The 25,510-nt window shown below is 42.6% G+C and overlaps 1 protein-coding gene across 5 annotated transcripts in view; it reads right to left on the bottom strand.

The window, feature by feature from the left end:
- Nucleotides 1-25,510, bottom strand: part of LOC146799312 (uncharacterized) — a 119,240-nt gene that overhangs the window by 55,564 nt on the left and 38,166 nt on the right. For all 5 annotated transcript variants that reach the window (XR_014968883.1, XR_014968884.1, XM_085626858.1 and 2 more), the window contains exons 2-5: nucleotides 8,243-8,317; nucleotides 3,665-3,712; nucleotides 3,047-3,094; nucleotides 2,363-2,450 (exon numbers count right to left, since the gene is read on the bottom strand). Coding sequence is in view for 3 of the 5 variants with exons in the window: in XM_085626858.1 (XP_085482984.1) it covers nucleotides 2,363-2,450; nucleotides 3,047-3,094; nucleotides 3,665-3,693 (165 nt within the window). In the remaining 2 variants the exon portion in view is untranslated. The remainder of the gene's footprint in view (nucleotides 1-2,362; nucleotides 2,451-3,046; nucleotides 3,095-3,664; nucleotides 3,713-8,242; nucleotides 8,318-25,510) is intronic.

Here is a 25,510-nt window from a genome sequence, read left to right as displayed (position 1 = left end):
ACCGATGCGCCGGTATCGATCACGGCGTTCACTCTTGACCCAGCGACCATGACATCGCATCGAGGTTGTGGTCTTCTCGTGCTTTTGAGGGCTCTGGTGAACGAGACGAGATATGTCTCCCCTTCATCATCGGATTCGGAGCTGTCCTCCTGCAGGGCTTGCGTTTGTCTGTGTCCAGCGTCGGTGTGGGAGGACAGGGACAGCTGGGACAGCTGTCTCACCATGTTTCTTGTGGGCCTCCTTCCCTTTTGGTCTTTCCGTGTGGTGCGCTTCCTGCAGATGGAGGCAAAATGGTTCGGGGTGCCACAGTTGGTGCACGTCCTCCCCTTCGCCGGGCAGGTCTTGCCTGGGTGCTCATCGGACCCGCAGTATCCACACTGGGTCTGAGGCGATCTCCCGGCTGTCGGTCGGTGTATCTTCTCCTTCGCTCTCACTGCGTCCGCTCGTTCTATCTTGACGGCCACTCCTGACCCAGAGCCCCTTGTTAGCGCTTGGTCCATCTCTTCTGCTCGTGCGTCGGACAGGTCATGGGATCGTGCGAGCACCAGGATGTCAGCCATTGGAATGTTTGGTTGGCGAAGGATAAGACTCCGCAGTTTCTTGCTCCGGATGACGTAGATTAGCTGCGCTCTGATCTCCTCTTTCGCCCTGTCTCCGACAAGATGTGTGTCCGCTAGTACCCTCAGTCGTGCATGAAAAGCGTCTACTGACTCACCTTCCTTTTGCTTTGCTTGTCGGAGCTTAAAGTGTTCAAAGTCAGGATTCATCTGGGGGTCGAAGTGCGTGTTGAGGGCCGTGACGGCCGCGTCGTAGTCATCCACATTCCCTTTGTTAGGGAGGTGCTTGAAAAGCAGGTACACCTCTTCCCCCGCGTAGTGAAGCAGGAGAGACCGTTTCACCGCACCATCAGTCTCCCTGGAGCCAATAAAGTTGTTGTTGAGCCGGCCGATCCACGTCTGCCAGCGTGGGGCGGCAGTGGCGGGGTCAGCCGTCTCGCTGAAAGGCGGCAGGATGCCAGTCGGCGGGTGAGATGGGGTGGCTGGCGCCGGACGGGCGTCGTCTCCCATGGCGCAGTGAGGGTGCTGTGGCGCTGGGACGGCTGGCTGCGTGGACTCGGCGCGTGGTGGCACACGCGGGTGGAGGCAGAGGCCTATGCAGGAGAGGGCCCTGGGGCCTGGTCAGTGGAGGTCGACGCGAGGCAGAGGCGAGACCAGGCAAGCGGGGATGTTCATGCGCTGAGTTCAGGTGGTGATTTTGGTGTACACTCGCTCACCGTGTGTCCGACAGTCGCAGCGCGCCATTTCAAAGCCACCGCGTCCGTCCACGTGGCAGGCGCGCGTATTCCCCGGCTTCTGTCAGCAGCGGAGCGGACTGGAGGAGGTCCGGCGGAGGGACGGGTACGTGGTCGTGGGACTGCCGCGAGCGGGCTGTTAAGAAGCGGCACGGGTGGTCGTGCACGCGGCGGGTCTGGCCGCCCTCGTCGCCAGTGTTACAGGTGCGCGCGGGCCTCGCAGCGCCAGCCATATGATAGCGCGCCAATAACTGAGACCACACTGATATACTGTCTCGGCGCAAATGCCCGGCAAGGCGCGCCCCCTTTATTTATACAACAGCGTACGCCACCGTCGTGGCGTACGCATAACGTCCTTTACTTGCGCGCTCTAGCGACGGACGCTAGCGCGCTAACTGCAACACCTGGTAGACCGGGGAAGCAGGCGGACAAGCCAGGGGAAATTCCGAAGTCCAGGCACGCTCTCTGCGGCTCCATAGCACTCCGCAACACCGCCCGTGGTGGGCAAATGACATGCGAAACCGGCAGGGAGCAGGGAGCCCGTCCTGTGCTCTACCTGCTCAAGCTGCCCTTAAGACTCCACTGTTGCGAGACCCAACCGGAGGACTGGGAGAAAAGGGGAGAACGGGAAGCTCCTGCTCCTGCTGCACGCCTGCTTGTGGCCTGGACTCACGAAAACCGGTTTCTTTGAAAACATGATTACCACGTGCCGGCACACTCTTACCAATCTGTAGTATTATCAGCAATTTTCCATGAAACTCTAAATGAGGTGAAGTTGCACAGACTGAGTACTGAACACAAGTAACAACTCATTCCCCACTCGTCGATTTTCTAGGTTCAGACATCCCTTTGGTGAAACACCAATTAAATGAGCTCACAGAAAAGGAAACATATTTGAAGAAAGTCTAATCAAAGACAGATGTATTATAGAAAGGACAATTGAGTAATTATAACTGTTTACAAGCAGGAAAAGTAGGAAAATGATCCTAGACAGATGTTTATGCAACCCTAATGCGTAGACTAGACTGAAGGGCCAGGGGCTGCCAAGAATGGATAAAAAGCTAACCAAACCACTGAAAAACGCCTGTAGAAAGTCAAACGTGAAGTGGAAAGGGTGGAAATCTTCTTGCTCCCAGGCAGCAACATCTTCCCAAGTTGGCTGGAAGAAAGGAAAAAAAAACAGTCAACATTTAGAATACAACAAAAACATACTGTGTTCCTCATTGTTCATTTATTTTCACAACTGCATAAAATGCTATTTGGTATAGTTGCCATGTCTTTGAGTATTGTCTCTCCTTGACAATTTAGGAATGGGTGGTAGGTGAAAGATATTTTTGAGAACTAAAGAGATGTATCACACCCACAAAAAATGATTTGCCAGGAGGGAAATGGGCCACTGTGTGAGAGCATATAAAGATTAGTTACAAATAGTCTTTAGAAATAGCAGGTGTCCAAAAACGTTCATGAAAATCTGGAAGAGGATTGAAGTGTTGACGTCCTGAGTCAGGAGGCAAAGGTGGAAGGGATTTGGAATATACAGATCAAGGAAGAAGAGTCCTTGGTGACTGTAGGAGGAGGAAGAAAAACACGAGTAACAGAGAGTGGCCTCTCGAATGAAAATATGTAACTAGATGAACAATTGTAATCTTCTTCTTGACAAGTCCCGGCTGATGTACCTGAGGCACACACAACTGTGAAGTGTTTCAGGGCTGTTATCATAGTTCGGTAGAAACACTGCACAATGGAAATACTCACATTGTCCTCAGTGGGCGTGTCACTTTCATCTGCACTAGGAGGTGGGCACTAATGATAAAACAGAAAGAGAGAAATAATGTTTATGTTCGAGTAAGTATGACAGATAATGTATGGTGGTTTCATGTGCAATCTTGTGATCCACAGGACTGCAGGGACACGTCATTTAGATGATGTGGTATCCAAGCAAAAGCAATGTATGCATGTGCTGTAGGAGGGTTGCTGTACATTCGCCTCTGATGTGGCATTCCTGCAAAACAAATCCAAAGCACTGGAAATCAACCTGAATGTTTGCACAAAGAAAGGGAGAGCACAAGCAACACTCAGATTATGAAAAAACTGGAGAGAAGACTAAAGGTAGAAAGAAGACCAGTGGACCCCTGCTGGATGGTGAGGACGTCACCTCGTCCAATGAGGCCTAACAGAGAATATCAAGTTGAACTCTAGTCCCACAGAAAACCAGAGGCAGAAAGTCTACATCATTGTTGCTCATACGTGCCTTGCATGCATGCAGATGGGAATGGAAATATCTAACAATACTTGTGACACACTGGGAAATGGGAAGCGATTCTTTGTATTTATACGAAAGAAGTGAACATAGTATAATGATAAACTACTTACTGTGTTCTGGATAGGTTTTTCACTATCATTGGGGCTGGGAGGCAGAGTCTAATATAACAAAAGTGAAAGTCAGAAAGAGCTCTGCATGAAGGGAAACAAAATTATACTGGCTGTACAGTTTCCTCAGGTGCAATCTTAGCTTTAATAACCCAGATAACTATAGTGGTACCCTAATTTAGAAAATGTCAGACCTATAAAAACCAGGGTTAAAGGCGATGTAGCACAAGGCCACAGAAATTATGCGGCAGGGGAGGACTAAATCATGCGGCGGGGTTGACTGAAGTATGCATCAAAATATTCTGCATTATAAGGCCTATTGTGGCACAATTTGTGGAAGTATTACTTCACTATTTTGGCATTTATACACATGTTGGCACTGCATGGGCAAAAGTATCACTTCATTTGTATCAGTTTAACATCTGAAAACAGCAACTGAAATGTGAGCTGCCTTGCCACTGCACGGCACAGGGCCTGCTACTGCGCAGCAACACGTTTCAGCATTTTTAGTAATGTTTGCACCATTTCTACAGTAAACAAGTGTTTTCTTCAAATTTGTAAATTATTCTGAGGATGATGGATTATGCGACAACTGAGGCAAACCCATAATTATATGAAACACGCGGCAGCCACAGAATTGCATAATTCCAGTGGCACTGTGCAAAGGGAATCCCACAGATTTGCCACTGTTTTGCAGTTTAAATGGATGTGAGACTATCACTTCAGAAATGCGTTTATGCTGAATTTGTGATGAAATAAAATAATATTGCAACATAGGAAAGGCAATGTTGTTAGCACCATCAAAAACATGATGCAATGTTTCCAACTTTAATACTAGCGCAAAAACTAATTATTACTGGGGTTGTTATTCAGCATCAGTAACAATGTAAACACAATAACATCTCATTCCCAATAAGGAGCACACAGAGCTAAAATAGAGTTATAAATCATTTTTTCAAATTACCCTAGAAATAAGTTTAAAGCACATTTACATTTTAAGAAAACCAATATCAAAGGGATGGAGGACACATACAAATAAGAAACACGGTCTGTTCCATCTTTGTCTGATAAGGTACTCAGTGAATCTGTTTTTAACAAATACATGTCATCAGCTGAATATACTGACCTTGACAAGTGATATTTCTGTAATTCTCTGACCTTACTCATGGGCAGCAATAACTTAACTTTCAGAGCTCCACAGAAAGTTACCTTGTGTGATTAATGGGTTCTTACTGCCTTTGACCTATCTAACATTGTTAATAGAGGGAAGATCCATGCAAGCCAGTGCTGAACTTGCTGTATTACACATTACAAATGTGGTTATAGTGCACGTGTGGTGCAGTAGTACAGCATTCCAATACAAATCTCATTCTGTTACCACTAGCAGTTGATAAATTTACATCTTTATTTGCTACTAACATACCATACCATAACACGTGTATTATTTTGTAAAGCGCACTTATCACCCGTGGGTCTCAAGGCGCTGAATAACAGATATTTATTGTTACCCAACTCAATGGTACTCATTTTATCGACCTCAAATGGAGGAAAGTCTGAGGGGACCCACTGGGATTTGAAATATGTGACTATGAGGTCGAACACAGGCCCCTGCAGTGGATGAATTAGTCCACTAAGCCACCAGACCCGGTACTAAATGTTTACACTTTTTATATCATGTTTTAAAATAAAATCTTGGTAATACTCTGGTGGCTGAACCCCAATAAACTCCTGCACCCCAATATTGGAAAACCCCGAAATTTTACCTTGGGCAGTTCAGCAATAGCCTCTCATTGATCTAGCGGTAAAATCCTACCCTCCCCACCAGTACCTCAAACTTAGCAGAGTACCTTCATAAATTGTAACTGGGACAACTCAAAGTCTGAGTTGTAGATAGAACTTACGTGTTAAAGATTGAATACAGAATCGTTAATAAAACATTACAGAGGAATGCATTTTTTTTCATAAAGACAGAATACAGAAATACAGAATCACATTTCAGTGGAATCCTAGTCAGTTAAATAAAGTCCCTCTAAAATTAAAATTTAAGTGTCAAACTCATGAAGATTACTGAGAACAACCTAGTGAGAAAGAAATCATAGAATACTCGGGCAAAGTCTCAGGAGGAAAATGAAAAGTTGCCCCTGATCCTTCAAAACCAGGTGTCTATATACACATTTTATTCATATTAATTAAATAAAACTGTAAATTCAGCATAACATGATTATGGTAAGGTCGCATTGACAAATCCAAACCATTTTAGTGAATTGAAAAGGGTCCTAACGCTAACCCATTTGTTAAGGTAAGAGAAAGCTTCCGCTTGCTTGGAAATCCTTCATAATGATACATCAGGGACGTGATGGAAAGTTTTGTTCATAATACATACTTTTTAACACTACTAACCACTTATGTTATTGTGCTCAGCGGAAATTGTGGGGAGAGAACACTTGCAGCAGCCGCCGATTGGGAGGGAGATTAAGAAGAAGCAAGACGAGCTGAACTAATTCGCACAAGTAACTTGTCATCCAAAGATGCACATCTGAAAATCTTGAACAATACCATCATTGCTATGTGAAGTAATGCTGTGACCCTGGAGAATGAGAGTCAGTGTGGAAGAGGATGAGCAGGGACAGCACAGCAGAAGCCAGTCCAAGCCAGAGCCCTCTTAACATCGGAAGCTAACATGGCACCTGCAGGGAAAGCACCAAGGGGGACAGCCTGTTGGCAGGGCACAAGTCGAGGGTATATGCGGGTAGACGGTGTCTACCCACTCTTTTCACAGGCAGGGTGGACGCCATGTCTCCTGCCAAGATGTTGGGTCCCAAAGAAATATGCTGAACTTGTCCTGGTGTAATTTTCAGACACCGGGACACATTCTGCAGCACCTGCACATTGTCTGCATTCATTCTGAGCAGCAACGTGCAGGCAGGAAGGCTTTGTTATTTTAAATTCCAGTTGGGCCCAAAACAAAGGCAGAGGTTAGGGGGGCATTAGGCCTCCCTTTGATTAGGTATCCTGGCTGGGAGCTATCTGGAGCCTCACACCTAGCTGCAAATGCAATGGAGGGAAACAAAGCCTCGCTTCACAGGTATGAAAGACTTGCTTTTGACTTTGTTCAGTCCAAGTATATAAGACATATGCACTGTATGTACACAAATGACAATTTAAATACCGGTATTTATTATATATTGACAGTAAATCATATGTGCGTAAATCAATGTACAGAATGTGTTACTAAGACAGCAAGGGTTACAAGGTATAAGAGTCACATCTCTCTCATAGCTAACTCTGCTAAATTAGAAATATTACAATTTATGAACCGAAGGTAAAAAAAGGTTCTCTGTTAACAGCAGTAACCTACTTACCCATCTACATAAAATCGGTGATCTGTGTGTCACATGATGTGCTTTGCAGAAGACATATTAACCCTCTATGCTACTTTGATTCAAAACTGGGACTAGACAAAACATAGATCTCTCCAGCAAGTGCAATAACCTCCAGAGTTATCTTATCATTATTATCATTTCCTGGGATTTTATGAGCACACAAAGATCTAAGCAGCAGGGGCCTTAACCCCAAATATATTTTTAAATGCAGACTTTGCAACCAATTAAGCAGACCAGATTTACTTCTAGGTTTCTCCTTGTTGACAATTTCTTTGTGACAGAGTTTAAAAAAATACATGAATAAGTTGAGGCTCAGATTTTGCGTCGGGGTTGCGTCTCTTTTTTGGCACAATTGCAAAGCCAGATCTCATTTGTTAAATATTGTAATGCACTCAAATGCACTCATGATAGACCTGCTAAACACATGTGTGAGGTCGTAAGATCTGATGTCACTTCTTGCGATGCCACTTCCTGTGAGGTCATGGGCTGTGATGCCATTTTCCGTTATGCCATGTGCGATGTCACTCTCCATGATGTCACTTGTCATTACTTCACTGCATAACTTGATTACTCACCCCTCCGCCCCCACTTCTTTTTTTAGGACTTGTGCCCTGCCTGCTAGTGTCAGAAGCCAGTATGGGAAAAGGAGCTGGGAAACACCATCGGAGTGAGACATGGCGTGAGAACGTCGTACATCTGAAAACAGGTACTACAGGTAGAGACAGCCACGTATGGGACAGCCTAGCTCTGAACACTGCTTCCTGCTGACTAAGGTATATGCTTTTGACGTGGCCACAGAGATGCCCAGAAAGCAGTCAACCACAAGAGGAAAAAGTGGACTGGAGAGACAGCGCTAGAGTTATGCTCTCTCCACTTTGTCAAGGCAAATGAAAGATCATAAAGTATCTTCAACCTATGTCAAAAAAGTAAAGTCCTGGGAACTGAGTTGGTCACCCTAAAAAGGGGTAGAAAAAGAAAAGAAAGGGAGCACAAACAAAACTTGGACCTTGAAAAACCGTTAATTACAGGGTATGAGACAAAGAGTATAAACAGGACTATTATTTGGGGTGGGTGGGGACTCTACCCCCTACTAGCAAAATGAGCCAAAGCAAGGAATATGTAGTGTGCCAGCAGTACTAAGGCAAAACAGGGGGAGAAAATCTACATAATTTTGATGCTGTCTCTAAATCATACATACATTGCTTGAAGGTGGGAAATGGCGCCAAAAAAGATGATGCCTGGCTGAGGAATGTCTGAGACACCATGAAGTGCACTGTAAGGAAAGAAAAGAAAGATAAGAAAATAATCAGGAAACTGTTATTTTGGTGTTGTCCCTGATTAAACAAAAACTGGGACCATGCAGTCAGAAAGAAACCCTAAGAACATTTATTGCCTACTGGAATTATGTTAGATTATTAGATGTCTATAATCTCTTTATGATAGTTAACACTGGGCAAGAGACAAATCATAACTCAAATAAGGTTTAAAAAGGAGAGAAAGGAACAGCCAAACATGTCACCTCTACATCTGACTACTTGCAGCTCAGTTTGTAGTTTTAGCAACCATTTTCCATGAAATGGCAAGTACTGAAACTCCAAAAATAACTGACTGCATAGTGAACACTTGAGTGTTAGAGGCTCAGATAACACAGTGGCAAAATCCTAACATGTCATTAAAAACAAATATATTTCAAGAAAGCCTAAATCAAAGGCAGGGAGGACATGTGTAGAAGTGTTTTAAAATCTATACTTTTGGCAATAAATAATAATGAATATTAACACATTTTATGTTGGATCCAATACGCAAACTATTAATTAATATGATTACTGTTGAAACAAGTTTAATATGAGGTATAGAAGTGTGTTTAGTAACAAAATTTAGTTGCCACATTTAAATGATAACTCCATCCTGGATGTCTAAGGTTTCTGTCATTCAATCCTGTATTCACCCCCTCCCATCATGTCGGCATGCAAAAGACTCTTCACAAGCTCAGCAGAAATAAAATCAGCTGAAGTAATGATTTTCGTATTTTTAAGATTGAACGTCTGTAAAAGAATCTTTCAGTATTCCTGAAAAGGTCTTTCTGTTGTAGTTCTGCTGGGTAGAATGGGTACGTTTATTGAGGTGAAATTATATTTTTGAAATATTTTATATTTTGTTTGAAGATTATCGGATAACGGCAGCTCAGAAGATAATGGGTGCTTTCTTAAAATGGGATAGTGCTTATGCATTAAGGTATTGATATGTTATCTTCTGATTTGCTAAAGAGTTATTACTTATGATCATACTATGATGAATCTGCAGTTTTAACTAAGTTTGTGTGCAAGCATTGTGTATAAAAATCCCTTGATTCTGGAGGTGACTGAGATTTTTTAGGGAATATTTTCCTGTTCCAATAGGAATGCTGTCCAACCTTTTTCTGATTTTACTGCTCAGTAAGGATATAGAACGACTTCTGATCTTTCGTTTTGCAGTCAAACTGCGACAGACACCAGTAAAAGAATTAGTGATTCTCTATAAAGCAAAATGTCTTTCCGTCGCCACTTATGGTGCAGGAGTGTGGGGATATATTAGAGAATAATTTTATCAGAACACTCCTGATGGTACCCAAAAGTGCTTCTACAACCCTCTGCCACCCGTAATTAGGGCTGGAATATATGGAGGATCGCATTGGTCATACTCCCCTGTTATAGGTAAAGATCTGGCTATCTGAGGATTTAGTTTTTTCGAGAAATATTTATCATGGATTGTCTTGCCTTCTCTACTGTAGATAAGATTCATTGGTTTTATTATTTGAAATGTAAGTTTTCTGAGATTGGTCTACTCAACTTCTTTGAATATCCTCAGAACATGACCACCAAAGACACTATTAAAATGGCTTTCTGTATTAGGGCAAATAGCAGTCACCGGCAGCAACAGGGGCATCTTGGAATGCTGTGCCCAGTTGGGGTCAGCCCGTTGGTCAACCATTTACAATTTAACTTAATTTTTAGTACTAACTCGCAATATAGATTTTATCTTACAAGGCATTGGTTAGGCACTGTGCACTTTTTGGGAGCTTTTCCACGTCGAGGAGGTTGGTCAGATCAGCTTATGTCCTTGTGACAATTTGTCTAAGCAAAGCACTTTGGTTATGTATTATTTTGCAAATTTTATAAAACAACCACAGCACTATTTTTGCTCCCACTACTGAGAACCGTTGAAACAAAGGGTATACCCAAAGATCACTGGGACCTGGGTGTATGGCAGTATATAAAGAAGTGGTCCCAGGGCATATATGCTTGAAAAGCAATATCAAGAACAACATAAAGGATGAATAAGCAAATTAAGTACTGCTACAGTGTTATTTAATCACACGAAGCAAATTATCATTTTTGGAATTAAACCAGCATTAAGCAGACAATATAAGACAAAGGGTTGAAGGTGCCCAACTGGGTGACGGGAAGGGGAGGAAGGTGATTAGAGTGAGGTAATAGGGCAAGTGACATATAACGTTTCACAATATCACAATTAAATTGTTGGGCATGTTACTCAATGCCACGCAATCACAGTGAAATACATTCATTTGATACACAATCATTTATACAGCCATGTACATTTAGACAGACACAGTGCACATTGCACTATTGATGGTACTAAATAGTGCAATGTGCACTGTGCCTGTCTAAATGTACATGGCTGTATAAATGATTGTGTATCAAATGAATGTATTTCACTGTGATTGCGTGGCATTGAGTAACATGCCCAACAATTTAATTGTGATATTGTGAAACGTTATATGTCACTTGCCCTATTACCTCACTCTAATCACCTTCCTCCCCTTCCATTCACCCAGTTGGGCACCTTCAACCCTTTGTCTTATACTGTCTGCTTAATGCTGGTTTAATTCCAAAAATGATAATTTGCTTCGTGTGATTAAATAACACTGTAGCAGTACTTAATTTGCTTATTCATCCTTTATGTTGTTCTTGATATTGCTTTTCAAGCATATATGCCCTGGGACCACTTCTTTATATACTCCCACTACTGAGAAAGCAACGTCCCTGTACCTATAAATAAGGTTTTAGATATCTGTATTTATTGGCCTTTCATGACATGTGTATTGCATTTGTGACTTTTATTAGGGGGCTCTTGCCATCAGAAAGCGATATGGGCAAGATTGTTAGAGTGCTATGCACTGAAATGACGATATTTTGTAGGTTAAAGCATTCGATAAGGGATGAATTGTTTTAATAAGCCGGCATTGCCTATTGTTAGTTATGTTGGTGATCTAACCCACTGCTTTAACATTATACGAATACGGTCTTCAATTAAGTTTGTTTTATATCATTTGTTTAGAAGGGTATCTCCCTTTGTCATGACGTCTCAAACTGTTTAAAGATTCAATGAAGCCATTGCCATGAAGTTTTGAATTAAAGCGAGATTCGCAACCTATTTAGGTCACAGTTCCAAAATGTTATATTTTTTAAGATTATAAGTGTATAACCGTTTTTAGCTATGTCAGGGAGTTGTTGAGCTGCCTTCATCAGAAAAGAATACAGACAATCCTGGCGAAATAGCGGACCCTTCAGGAGCACTTTTTTAAGGTTTCTATTTTGGAGGTTTTTGTCTCTTTGGATTTGATCTTAGTCGGGAGGGAGCGTTTGTCAATTGTTGTATTATGACCGGTTCTTTTAACATATGTACATGGGTATTCAGATGTGATTTGTATTTATGAACTTTTTATGTATGTATAATGTCTCTTGTACTGTGCACTTTTATGGTTCACTGAACCAAAATAAAGTTAATATCACTGACTGACTTCTGTGTATAACTCTGCATTTGAGCCTTTATCACATTTATTCTGTACTGCTTGATTTCGAGATTTTTGTAACAAAACCCTATTATTGAGTGGTCCCAGCTGCTATTTTGATGCTCTGCTAAACTGATGTAGGAGAGGGTGCCTTTTTTTGCAATTATTTTTAGTGGCAGAACTACATGAGATAAAATTTGGGGTTTCTAAAATGTATGAGTGACATAAAAAATTGGGGTATAGTTTTTGCTCCCACACAAAGAGTGTAACTTGGGAAAACCTGATAAAAGAACAAAGAAAATAACCTTGATAATATTTCTACAGGTCTCTCCTGTCAGACATGTTAAACCCTCAGTTTAAACTTGGATTACAAACAAATGCTGTCCTCGACAGCTGTAGAGGATCCCTTCGTGCCCCAATATCCAAAAAGGTTATACAATCCTCTTCAGCTAGTTGTCGCTTCATAGCCCGATGGATGGGGAAGGAAAATACTTTGCAAGTGCTATTTTATAAACTTGAAACCTGGGCGTTCAAAACTAAACTGTTACCCTTCTATCAAACTCGTTTCCAGCAAGGCTGCGAAATACAGGAATATTTCTTAACATTATCTATTGTGATACAGTGGGCATCCCACACAACAGTATTCACTGATTTTAAAACAGCCTTTGATTGCATCAATCATTTCAAACTGTGGGCCAAATTAACACACCGGGGTATACCGCCCGCAATTTTGATAGTGGTTATTAGCCCTTATTCTGGAATGTGGGTACCAATAAGGCTTGATCCAAACACATTCACTATTCATAAGATATTCACAATCCGAGGCATAAAGCAGGGTTGTGTTTTAGCGCTATTATTGTTTAACCCTTATATAGCCGGCTTGGGGATGCGATTTTGTAATGTCAATACATTTCCTCCTAAATTTGCCAGATATCCGTTAAACATGATACTATAAGTAGACGACACAGTGATCTTGGAGATGATAGCTATTGGGTTACAAAAAGATTTGAAAAAGACTAAATATTGTTCAGATTGCAAACTAATTACGAAATAAAACAAAAGTAGTGATATTTGGATGGAAAGCCATCATAAAGGGGCAATGGGAAATGGGTAATACCAAAATTGAATGGGTCAATAGCTATAGATATATGACCCTATGGGAGGAAGTCTGAAATTGTAGAAAGCAGTAATGTGTTCAACAGTATTGGCCTTGATAAGCAGTTACGGGGCAGTACCACTGGTAGGATCCCAGTACATCACAAGGACTCAGGTGCTATTGTTACTCATACTGAATTACAAAATTATTCCATTTGCATATCTGACTCTCCAATTTCTGCTCCATTTACACTTACCTGCTATATTTGTAATTTAAACACATAAAAACTCATTGGTGAACCATTTGGCGGACTTCAAAGTGGTAAAAACGTCACCTACAGTGGACTTACAGATTGTCAAATGCACTGGAGGAAAAATTACAGGGAATAGAAATGTTCCTAGCTAGGCAAGGACTTTCTTCCCTACAACTGGGCATAATGGCAACTGGCCATGATGTGTGAATCTTGTACGATGATATCTGTCATTATTGTGTTAAACTGACATGATAGAAACTGACCATTATGTGCCATCTAGGCATGATGCAAGTTGGCCAAGATGTACTAAAAGCACACATTGAAAACTGGTCATGATGTCCTAGTTGGCCACAATGGAAACTAGCCTTCGAGTGTTTATTGGATATAAATTGCCATAATGAGATCTCTGTGCATATTGAATACTGCCTGTGGTGTGCAAACCGTGCATAATGGAAACTGTGAATGATGTTCTAATTGGATTATACTAGATGAGCAAGTTAGAAAATGTGAATAATAATGTCCTAATAGGGCAAGGAATATTAGATTGTATTGCAAGACCAGAGGCTACTATTATGCAGAAAAGTTTCCTTTATTGCTACTTATGCAGGAAAGATTTAAAAGTAAACACATCACAATGAAAAGGACTCTATAATATAATGTCCCTTGCAGTCTATATAAACTACAATAACAGTCTCATCCGCTATGAAATACTACTCCAGACAGATGACCACCTTACTTTCAAATTAAAATTTTGTAAAAACGTTGTATAAACCTTTGGGTTGACTGCTTTTCAGTAAATATGGGAGGCTTCTAGCTTATTTTTGCTTTTTAGTGTTAAGTGTGCTGATTCTTTAGTTGACTTAAAGAGATAGCTTTTTTTAATACAGGATCTTGCATGATTATTTGATCCTACGTTATAATCACATAAAACATTGTATATCTTGAGTTTGCTTACTTTCGGTTAGGCTCACTGCACACTTTTTTTTAAAATACCAGCTGTCTTTTAAATTTGGAGAAAGGACACTCCTTCAGCAATATACAATGAGGTGTTTGTTAGGATTGAAGCAAAGCCGCTTCTCAAGCCCTCACAGTGTACGTTGCTTGTTTTCTTGAGAAGCAGTTTCAGAATACAAGAGACTGCCATTTGGGGTCTGCACAGTAACGAGGGAGGACTTGATCCTCTTGTGTTGCTTAGTGGCTACTTTGGATTGGGCTTCATTCGATCTGTTATTATTGAGGGCTTGCATTACGTAAGACGACACAATTACCTTCGTAGTGGCACAAGCACATGTACTGAGCAGTCGAGTGAATTTCCTGCTTGTCTTTGCTTATAAGAAAAAAAGGAGATTGTAATTTCCAAATTTTTGGAAGATTCATTATATTATTAGATGTAAGTTTGTAAGAAGCAAGTCATGGCTGAGGATCAGACACCATTGGTAGGTATTGTGAATCAGGGGGTTTGTATTAAAAAGGCTTTGCAAACTCTGTGAGGAAAAAGAAAGAAGGAATAACCGTGTTGTTACATAGCAAACCGTTACAACGACTTGCTGTAGGGGGCAGAAAGCGTTGGATTTAAAATCCAACACCTTCCCTACTGTTGCACAGACTGGAGTTGGAATAGTAAATTATACTATTCCAACATCCAGCGCCCCCTTACAGCAAGTCGTTGTAACAACTTGCCTTGTAATGGTATGCGATGTAACAACGTGTTTGTTGTAACGGCATGCGATGTATCACATGCGTTGTAAAATCGCATATTCATAAAGAGTGGTGTCCTATGTGGCACAAAGGAGGAAAGTGTTCTTAGCTGGATCAAAGAAATTATGAATCCTTGGTTGATAATATAGAATTTAGTTTGTTGAGTGGTGGAGAAGGGCAGGTGGATAGATATGTGTGTGACCTGGTGAAGGATGTTAAGGTTGGAATTCCTCTGGATGGGTACCTGCATGCCTCTCTAAGGATTGGAATCCTTATCTGTGCCTCCTGAGGAGCTACAGTGTGGCTCTCTTCAGTTCCTTCTGGCCACATGCAGCGTCCCGCGGCGGTACAATGGCACTCCACAAGGCAGCAAGGACGCAGCGGAGTCCTCGCTGGCCAACATCTTGGATTCCCACATATAAGGGTTCCAATACATTTTTCCCACGGTAACAGTACCTGCTTGATTCACATTATAGCAGGTTTTATTCAGAAACTATCAACATACCTTGTTGGTCTATGGGTTTATTTTCTGTCTGCATGTTTTTCTTATTATTTACTTACCTTCCCAATTCAAGATGGCTTACACATTTTTAGGAATGGGTCAAATCCTGTTCTTCACTACAGAAGTGAGTACCATTGTGGGTCCAGTTGCGTCACAATTGTTCCTGAACCGTTATTCACTCACTGGACTTTGTGGACTCCATGCGCTCGCCAGTTCCAGTTGTTGTTCCCTTCGGTCTCCTGACCCATAGTCTGACTGGCAAGAGGGTTTTCTCTGGCCGCCACATTTTTTGTCCTTCCAGCTGAATTATTGACAAAAAGATGTGGGTCACACCTAACCTTGATCCAGAGCTAATATCTTTTATGTTCATGATGGGAAGAGAGCCATGAAAGGGTCTAGAAAGGCCACTGAAACAATAGGAGGAAAGGCTACTGGATATTTAGGTAAAACTGGCACATATATTGGATTTAGCAGAGGAGACACATTATAAAAATGCGCCTATAGATGTGGATTTACTACAGGGATGGAACCAAATGGCAGTTTTCATCTTAGGAAATACGAATGCTGGCTAAATCACAGAAAGGAGGAAGGATATCCTGATGATGATTAACCCCAAGCTGGAGAATATGCCCTCAAAAGAGGCTAGTGAGGAGGCAAAAAGGCTTTTCATTGGGAATGGATTAGTTCAGTCCTTGGGAAAGTATGTGCCAATATTTATTGACTTAGACAAGGCTCATAACAAGATGATAATATTTTTGGGGAAATTAACTTTCTGAAAGGGCCAGTGGGCAAGTGCTGGCTACTGACTGTGGAGGACCAAAGTCCAAGTTTAATCAGCCAAGAATAATAGGGAGAGGTTTTAAACCATCTTTAGGATTTTTCCCCTGGTAGAGAAGAGGAGGAAGGTCGAGAGGAGGTAGAAGACGTCTCACAGTTTAAATGGAAACCAAGGTAAATATGGAGACTCGTGCTGGTTTTTCCTGAGATGTTTTGAGGCAGGTTGATTCAAATATTCAAAATAATGATGAAGACTCAATAGATCTATGGATGCAGCAAACAATGCAGGGTTTCAAAATTATTTCTTGTATAAAACTAGTGCAGTTAAGGGACTCATGCAAACTTGTGTTCAGAAACAAGTTGATGAAGTTGGTAAGTTTGCAAGTAAAGCAAATGTTGAAGCGGTGTGATTGTGAGAGTAGAGGATGTATGCCTAGGGTTTGTAGTACAATTGTCCTGGTTAAAAAAAAGACAAAGCATGGTGTTCAGTTATAGATTTACGCCATTTGAAGAGAATTTGTGGGATATGCTATATAGAGCGATTGGTTAGTGAAATTGTATCTGAAGGATGGTCATTACACGATCCAAATGGATCAGCAGAGTCCATGGTTTTTACAATTCAGATGGAGAACACTGTTGTTCCAATTCTTTACTTCCCTTTGGACTCTCAGCTCCATGGTGCTTCACAAAGGTGCTAAGACCAGCAGTTGATTTTTTTGAGCGAGAGAGAGGGTTTGGATAATAATATATTTGGTTGACATCATGCTGACATCACAGTCAGTTATATGTTTGGCACATTTGGCTTTAGTGAAGAACTTATTAGAGAGTCTGGGTTTCATTATAAATGAGGTACCGTTGGTGATAGTTCACAAAAGGCTAGTGGAGTTTTAGGGCTTTAAAGTGGATGCATTCAAGCACAAACTTGTGTTGCCATTAAAGAAGGTGAGGTTGACCAGGCAGAAGATTCAGCAGGTTTTGGTGAAGCAGATGATTACTTTAAGAGATTTTACATAGGTTATTGGTTTGCTTTTATCATCAATCCAGGTGTCCTTTCTGGGTGCCTTGCCTTACAGGACCCTTTAGAGGTTGAAGGCAGGAGGTTCGAGAAATGGTTTATGGTATGAAATAAAAGGGAAGGTTTCAAAGGGAGCAAAACTGAAGTTGGCTTGGTGGTTATGAAATCTTGAGGCCTAGAGTAGTTGACTAGTTTTTGGTCTTATTTTGTGTTGAGGACAGACGTGCGCAATTTTGATTGGGGAGCCATTTTGGAGCTCAAGAAAGGAGTGGAAAGTGGACAAGAGAAGAGAAAAAATCTCATATAAATTGTTTGGCTCGGAGTGCAGACTGAATGCTAATGCTAAGAGATGTTGTGCTTTTTAATATCAGATCATAGTGGATCAATTGATTATTTCATTACTAACATAACTAATTTAACTCACAAGATTAGATTACTGGAGGAACCAGGACTATGGGAGACTGTAGGATCCCCAATTAGTGAATTAGGAAGTAGTTTTGGTAAAGTAGGTGAATGGTTAAGTAATACTGGTGGTGATGTTTTTCAATCAGTTTTAACACATATAATAATCATAATGATTTGTGCAATTAGTCTATTTCTGTTTTTAAAATTGTTGAAGTGTGTAATTAGTAGACTTAATAATAGAACTAAGAGCAATAATAAACCGAGAAAGAGAAAAAGAAAAATGGAAATGAAAGACTACAATTGATCGATCAACAATGAAAGATTATAGATGAGAATGTTTGATTGCCTAAGAAGATGAAGGCTTAAGCTTGTTAATGTCAGATTAATACAATTGATTAAGGTGGTTATAATAATTATTTTAAAATAATATGAGGGGGGAATTGTTAGTCTTTTTCTGTGCAAAATTTGGTGACAAATAAATTGTGCAAATTTGGGATTTTAATGATGCATATGCTTTTCACAGATGAATTAATGTAAATGCACTTGAATCAATTTTATTAGGTGCGTTGGAAGTGCGATTAATAATGTAAAATTGTTAAGCCACATTTATGGCAGAGTCCATTTAAACAGAATGGATGAGGTTTCTGATGTTCTGTTCATCTTGCTCTTATTCACTCCCCTTCCCAGTCTGCTGCGAGTCTTCCATCCTCTCAGTTTCTGCAGAGCAGTCTGTGTGTATGGTGTAAAAGCTGATTGTATTAGAAAGTAATGTATCATTTTGAAGGATTTACATTGGAAGTTCCGATGTAGGCGTGCAGAAGAACATATTGTTTGAGAAATGTTTCATAGTATATTGTACATTGCCGGAGCGCAGTGCTGTGGAAGCGAGCAGGAGATTCTTTCTGCTTTAAGAAATGGGTTAGTGTTATGTGTTTTTAATATAACGAGCCTGCTTTTGATTTGTCTGTGTGACCTAACCATGATCATACCAAGCTGAATCTGCACTTTTGCTAATTGTTTATGCATAAAATGTGTATAAAAATCCTAGGTTTGAAGGTTTGGGGAAGACGCTGATTTTTCTCCCGAGATTGATTTATTTGAGACTTTCTCTTCTCCCGTAAGATGCTGTCAGTTCTCTTTATGAGTTTTACACTTGGACTCTGGAGAAATTTAAAAGCCTTAATAGGAATTTTATTATGATTTTGTGCTCTGCATTTGAGCCTGCATGGCAAACTATGCATTTTCTGTAAGGCTTATATTAATAATTTTGTAATAAATCTTTCAAAACTCAATTTTGATCTAGAACTCAGTCCTTTAGATGTCCCAATTTCAATTCTGAATTCTACTCTGCTGATTATTGGACTATTGTTGAGGAGGGCAATCTCTTGCCACCAGATTAACGTGAAATCATGGGGCTGAACTACTTGAGGTAAAAATCGGGGTGTATAAAATTGGGGTTCGGCTCCCACACTGTCATTTGTTATATACAATCTAACAAGTTGCGTTATAAGTTAGGTTTGTTTTCCATGTGTATACCTGCCCAGAGATGACATTTTGTTTTTGATAAACAAATTTTTATTGATTTATCAAAATACCAGCCAATCATCAAGATGCCATGATAACAGAAGGAAGCGTGTATCGATCTGGACAATCTAAGGTGAATTACATACAGATTCAAAAGGACAATTTCGGAGCATCCCCTACGAAACTAAGCCAGTCCCTCCAACCACTTTCCCCAAACCCTACGGTACTTCTTGGGGCAGCCATGCGCTGCATACATTGTTTTCTCCTGTGTGGGGCACCAGTCAACCCCGGACCGCCATTTCCCCACAGTGGGAGGGTCAGGACTTTTCCAGTCAGAAGCTATGTCCCTCTTCGCCACCACCATCGCTGTAGTGTAGAATAATTTTTCATTCCTGGACCCACCTAACCCGTCCGTGATACCCAAAACCGCATGCTTCGGGTCGTTTGGGATCTCCCACCCCAGTACCTCAGTGAGTTCCTCTTCCATGTCTCCCCAGAACCGCGCCAAGCGTGGGCACGACCATACCATATGGAAAAAGTTGGCTGGCTCGTGATCAGACCTCGTGCAGGCGGAGGTCGGTTGTAACCCCGCGCGGTGCAGGCGTGCTGGTGTCAAATAGGTGGCATATAGGAAGTAAAGCTGTATCATACGCAATCTGGCAGAGGCAGTGACTGTCCTGGGCGCCATACAGGCATCGCGCCAGTCTTTCTCCTCCAGGGAGCCCACCCATTCCTCCCACTGAGTCCGCAGCCGATCAAGTGAGGTGGGGGTATTGTTAATGAGTGTCCGGTAGATGTGGGAGATACCTCCCCTCCCCAGATCCCCCAGCAGGATTTGTGCCTCAGGCGGGCTGTGATCCGGGAGACGTTTACCAGTCGTGAGGTGCCTCTGAAGGGCGTGGCGCAGCTGTAAATATCTGTAAAACTGCGAGTGATGCAGAGAGTATCTTAGCCTGAAGGTCCCGAAAGTAGCGCATGTGGTCACCCACCCAAACGTCACCCAGCTGTGAAATACCTATTAGGTACCACGACCGGAAGCCCTGTAGCCCATTGACTTCCCTGAGCCAGGTACCCTGCCACAAGGGTGTGCGTTGTGTCAGTGTGCAAGTCCATTTTTGGTGTGGCGCATCGTGGCCCGCCAAGCCAGGAACACGGATCACGTCACTTCCGGCAGACGAGACGGGACAGGCACCCTGTACATCATCAATACGAGGTTGGACAGGCCCAACCTGCAGCGAAAACGAATGCGTAGCCAGATAATAGAGGTATAAATGGGTCATTCCTAGCCCCCCATCAAAAGACGGGATCTGGCAGACGCCCAGGGCCAATTGGGACCTGCCCTTCTCCCAGAGGAATTTGGAAGCGAGGCTGTCAAGCTCCCGGAACCACACTCTCGGAAAATTAAGGGGAGTATTTTAAAGCATGTAGAGGAACCTGGGAAGAATCATCATTTTAAAAGTGCGATTCTTCCCATGGGGTTCAGGGGCAGTAGTTGCCATTTCGACAGGTCTGCCTTGGCCCGCTTCACCAGGGGAGTGACATTGAGAGCCCAGCTGAGTTCAGGGAGTAAGGTCACCCATATCCCTAAGTAATTGAAGGACTGGCGGTGTAGCGGTATGGTGGACTGCTACTCGAAGCATTCACTGGAGATGTGGAGGGGGATCAAGACCGATTTATCTGGATTAGGCCAGAGGCTTGTTCAAAAGACCGGAGAATCCGGAGACAGTGGGCCCCCGAACTCGCGGGATCAGGCAAGTAAATCAGGACGTCGTCCGCATAGAGGGCGATTTTGTCTGCTTCTGTATTGGGCCACTCTCAGCCCCGTACCTGTCCGCTAGAGCGTATCAGGACCGCCAGGGGCTCCATCACCAGAGGGAAGAGCAGGAGAGGGAAGGGGCAGCCCTGCCTCGTACCCCTGCAGATCTGGAAGGGTTCAGATAGAACCCCGTTCACCAAGACACGCGCCCTCGGACGAGCGTACAGCACGCGGACGAAACCACGAAAGCGGGGTCCAAAACCCATATCCGCCAGGGCGTCATCTAAAAAACCCCAATCTACTGAGTCAAAGGCTTTCTCAAAATCTACCAGAAGGAGTGTGAGGTAGGGGGTGATTAAGTTGCGATGGGTCACAGCGGAGTGAAGCCTCCGCAAGCAATGTCGGGTACCACGTGATGGCATGAACCCGCATTGATCTGGATGGACCAACGTGTGTAAATGGGGTTTGAGGCGCTGAACGAGTATCGTGGCATACAGTTTTAGCTCTGTATTAATAAGTGAAATGGGACGATAGTCCGCACACCGAGGCGAGGGCGGCTGGGATTTAGGGAGGACCACAATAGTCGCCACATCAGTCTCTGACGGAAAGGAACCCTTCTCCACTGCCTCACTGAACAGAGATGACCTTTTAATCTGACTGACACAGACATTTGCTAATAGGCAGTAAAACCCTGCTATCCCAGTCAGCATGCACCATTGCTAAAGCTCGTCTTTTCAAAAGAACATGCAGAGGAGGTAACATGGTTGAGTATGTTGTAACTGCATTATGTGCACACCTGTATTTGACAAAACGTTTCAGTACAAAAAAATATATGTTTTTTTAAACATGGTCAAGTAGTACATCTGAAGGCTGCAACTGGAACACATATATAGCTGAAATTCTTAAACATCACCGAAGGAGCAGAACTTAATCTTTTCATTTGTTATTGAATTACTATTCCCTATTTAGACAGTTCCACAATACTGTTAGGTACCATCTTCTACTTATATACCATATGAGAAACCGTACCTGATGTTAACCTTGCAGGTCATTGTCACCGGCTAGACGTTCTGGAATGTTGACAGAAAGTGCACTGGAGATTGACCAGAGAGGGTGCCTACTGGAAGTGTTCCTGACAGTTAATCGCAAGTGTGTTGGAAGTACAATAAATACATGTACTTGCCCTTTCATGTGTGGAGTCATCTTTATGGAATTGGTGACTATCTCCAACACACTGGACTCATCAGCGTGCTAGTATTGGCTATTTTAGCACTAATGTTAACTAATTTCAATGACAAATTGTATACCAGGGAGGTAAGTCCCTTTTGTGATGCTTACAGCATTTGTCATTATCTGAAATGTATGTGACGGTTCAACTGTATTAACTGCTTCAACCTCAACTGTCACTGCAACACTTCATCATTACGCTTTGGTTACACGTTGCCACCATCTTGAGATGACAATCCGAATGCATAGAGCGCAACGTTCGCTATACTGAAGCACTACGCAACATGCGTGCCACCATTTTCATGCTTGCTGTTCATTGATTGTGCTGCGCAGAGTTGTGCCTAATTATTTCCCAAAGGTTGGTCGTCAGAGACTGCGGCAGTATGCCCACTGGTTTGGCTTCCACAGCATTTATTTCTATTGGCTTGCTCAGCAGCACGCCCATTGGGAACTGGATGGATTGTTTTATTGGCTGCTTATTGGCTTCTACGGCATTGTTCTATTGGCTTCCTCAGCAGCAGTGTCACGCTCATTGGGAACCGGGCGATTTCCAGTCTCATCAGCATGCTGTAGTAACGCATCACCCTATGCTAATACCATCGATGTACAGTGGCGCACTGGTAATATTGTTTGGGACATTGTTGTGGACGGTGAGTGAAAGTACGTTTTGGGCACCAGCATCTGCATTCCACAGCGCGTATTGTGGAGCTGGAGGTAAACTATTAACAGCATTGTCTCAGTTCACTTTCCTTACAGTGACATTGGCAGTACCGTTTTGTACTTGTGCTGTATGCTTTACTCGATATTTTACACCTATACCATTTACTCCTACACATAGTACTGTTATAAGATTAATTTGCATAATGGCTTCAGGGAATGTTTGGAATCTTTCCCCACCACAAGCCTTACTACCTGTTTCAGGTGAACCAACACTTAAATGGTAGGAATGGCATGAATGCTTCATTAATTACATCTCTACTTTTGATGATGATGAAGATTTCACTGCGGAGAAGAAAATTAAAATACGACTAAATTGTTAAGGCCCAGGTAGGCTAAAGGTGTATAATCGTATAAATAAGAAACAAAGACCGAGTGACCAAGGAGATGTTTACTCAAATGCTTTAGAGGACCTAAATACTTACTACAAGCCTGTGTGTGTTACAGTGGACCATTACAAATGTTCCCATAGAAAACAGGGAAAAGAGAAGTCAATGGAGGATTATTTATCCGCATTTAAAAGTTTAACCCTTACGTGTTGTTTTGGAAACCTGCACGATTTTTTTGTAAACAAATTTTATTATATCACAATTGGACAGGTAGATCGGCCCACAGGGCGCTATGGCAAGACATAATGTCCATCTCCGTATGCAGTGCAATTGTACACAGTAAATATGGGCTGATCCCTTAGTGTTCGTTAGCAGTCCACTTGGTGAGAAAATAAAGGTCTGAGTACCCAAAGCCGTAGCTCATTCCTAACTCTGTACATTGCAGTGTGTCAGTGAACTCTGTCTACTCTAAATCCCACCCACTATCCCTGTGTAAGTGACACCCAACTAGTCCCTTCCCACCCTCCCAATTCCCTCCAAACCCCTCCCACTCCCCTCCCCCAGGCATGTCGCTGATTCTTCGAAACATCTGGACTTGGGCAATGGCCGGTCCAACAGTGCATCGAGGGCACCATGACCCTTAATCTCCGGTTAGAGATTAAATGGGACATAACGTCTATCATGGCAGCTCACCCCAGTAGGCGGGACTACCCCAGAGCAACAAAGGGATCTCGAGTTCATTCCCCCACTAGAGGGACCACTTCCCCATGATCGTTAGCCTCGTCATCAGTCTGGGTTTTTCAGCAGCTCCACCAGTGCCACCCATGCCCTTGCCATCTCCAGTGACTTTTCGGGCCCTGTGCGGACAGCCATCTGCAGACGAAAGGCCCCCTCGCAATTTGCCCACTTCTCGAACTCTCTCATTCACTGTGCTACGCTTGGGCCATTTTTAGCCTTCCACTGACTAGTGAGTTCCCTTTTGGCCAATATAAACCCCACATCTATGAACTTGCTAGTGACCTTGTTCTTGGTATTGTGGGGAAACCAGTGCAACAGACAACAACTGAGTGGAAGTGCTATGTCCGTTTCTGTCGTAGACGTCAATCTAGCGATCACCCCTCTCCAGAACTCCTCCAGATGCGGGCAATCCCAGAACATGTGGAGAAATCCTGCACCCTCCAAATTACATCTCGGACACCCATTTCGAGCTCCAAAGTACTCGTTAATCTTGCCAGGGGTGAGGTACCTCCTATGCAACACATAAAAGTGAATTAACTGGAAGCCCAGGTCTGCCTCCCATTTGAGCCGCAATGTCGTCAGGGGGCGTCACATTCCTTGGGTGATACGCCGGTAGAGGCAAGTGACGGCCTTGAAAGTACCCGCCGCCATAACCACATATTGACACGCCAGAGAAATCTGGGGCTCTAACATCCCCTCCGCCAGTGCTTTCGGATGACTGCCGTCAGAGCGGCGTGGAGTTGGAAACCTGCAGATGATCTTATTAGAGATCAAATAGTAATGCAAGCTTCTAATCAGAGTATCCAGGACAATCTATGGGCCAAGAAAAAAGTCTTCTCCAGGAGATCATAGATATAGTCAAAAGAGCTGAATTGACTGGAAGGTGCGCAAGAGCAGAGTTATCAGAAAAGATAGAAAAAAAAGAGGATGTAGTAGTGGCTAAAATAAGTGGTAACCAATTGTGCAGTTCCTTACAAAAAGAAAGGTCCGGAGAAAGTGGATGCAGACGGTAAAAATTTCAAAGGATGTGGGAAGAGAAGATGTTATAGGTGTGAGGATGCAAATCATCTGGCTAAGGATGAAAATGCCCAGTGCGTAAACAGAAGTGTTCTAAATGTGGAATCATTGGACACTTTCAAAAAGTATGTCATAGAACACTGTGGAGCACTGTGAAGATAGTAGACCAAGAGGATGGATGTCGTACTAGCACGTCAGAAGATGAAGAATTAAATGTGTGTGCTGAGTATAGAAGATATCTAAGTTTTGCAAATTGATACTGAAGAGAAAGGAAAGACGAAAAAACCTACATCTGAAATGTTAATTGGTGGGGTAAACATTTCCATTGATTCTGGTTCCCCTCACATGACAGTTAATAAAGATGTGTGGGAGGGGAAATCTAGTCCAGCCTTAGGAAATGAGTTGGATCATTTTAATATCTCTATCAAAACATTCACAGGTGAAACCATAGATACTGCTGGGTGCAGGAAATTAAAGTTCACATTAAAAAACAGAGAGTCTATGGGTAAACATTATATCTCAGTTACTGGTCCATATATTTGCCATGGATGGACCATGGTAAACTGGGTATGACTTTGAACTCCAATAGTCCAGAACTTGTACTAATGGTTCAACCTGAG

Source organism: Triturus cristatus, chromosome 9, assembly GCF_964204655.1.
Source record: "Triturus cristatus chromosome 9, aTriCri1.1, whole genome shotgun sequence".
In the NCBI taxonomy this organism is placed as follows: domain Eukaryota; kingdom Metazoa; phylum Chordata; class Amphibia; order Caudata; family Salamandridae; genus Triturus; species Triturus cristatus.
Note: the sequence above shows the minus strand (reverse complement) of the source record. Positions and strands in the feature narration are given on the sequence as shown.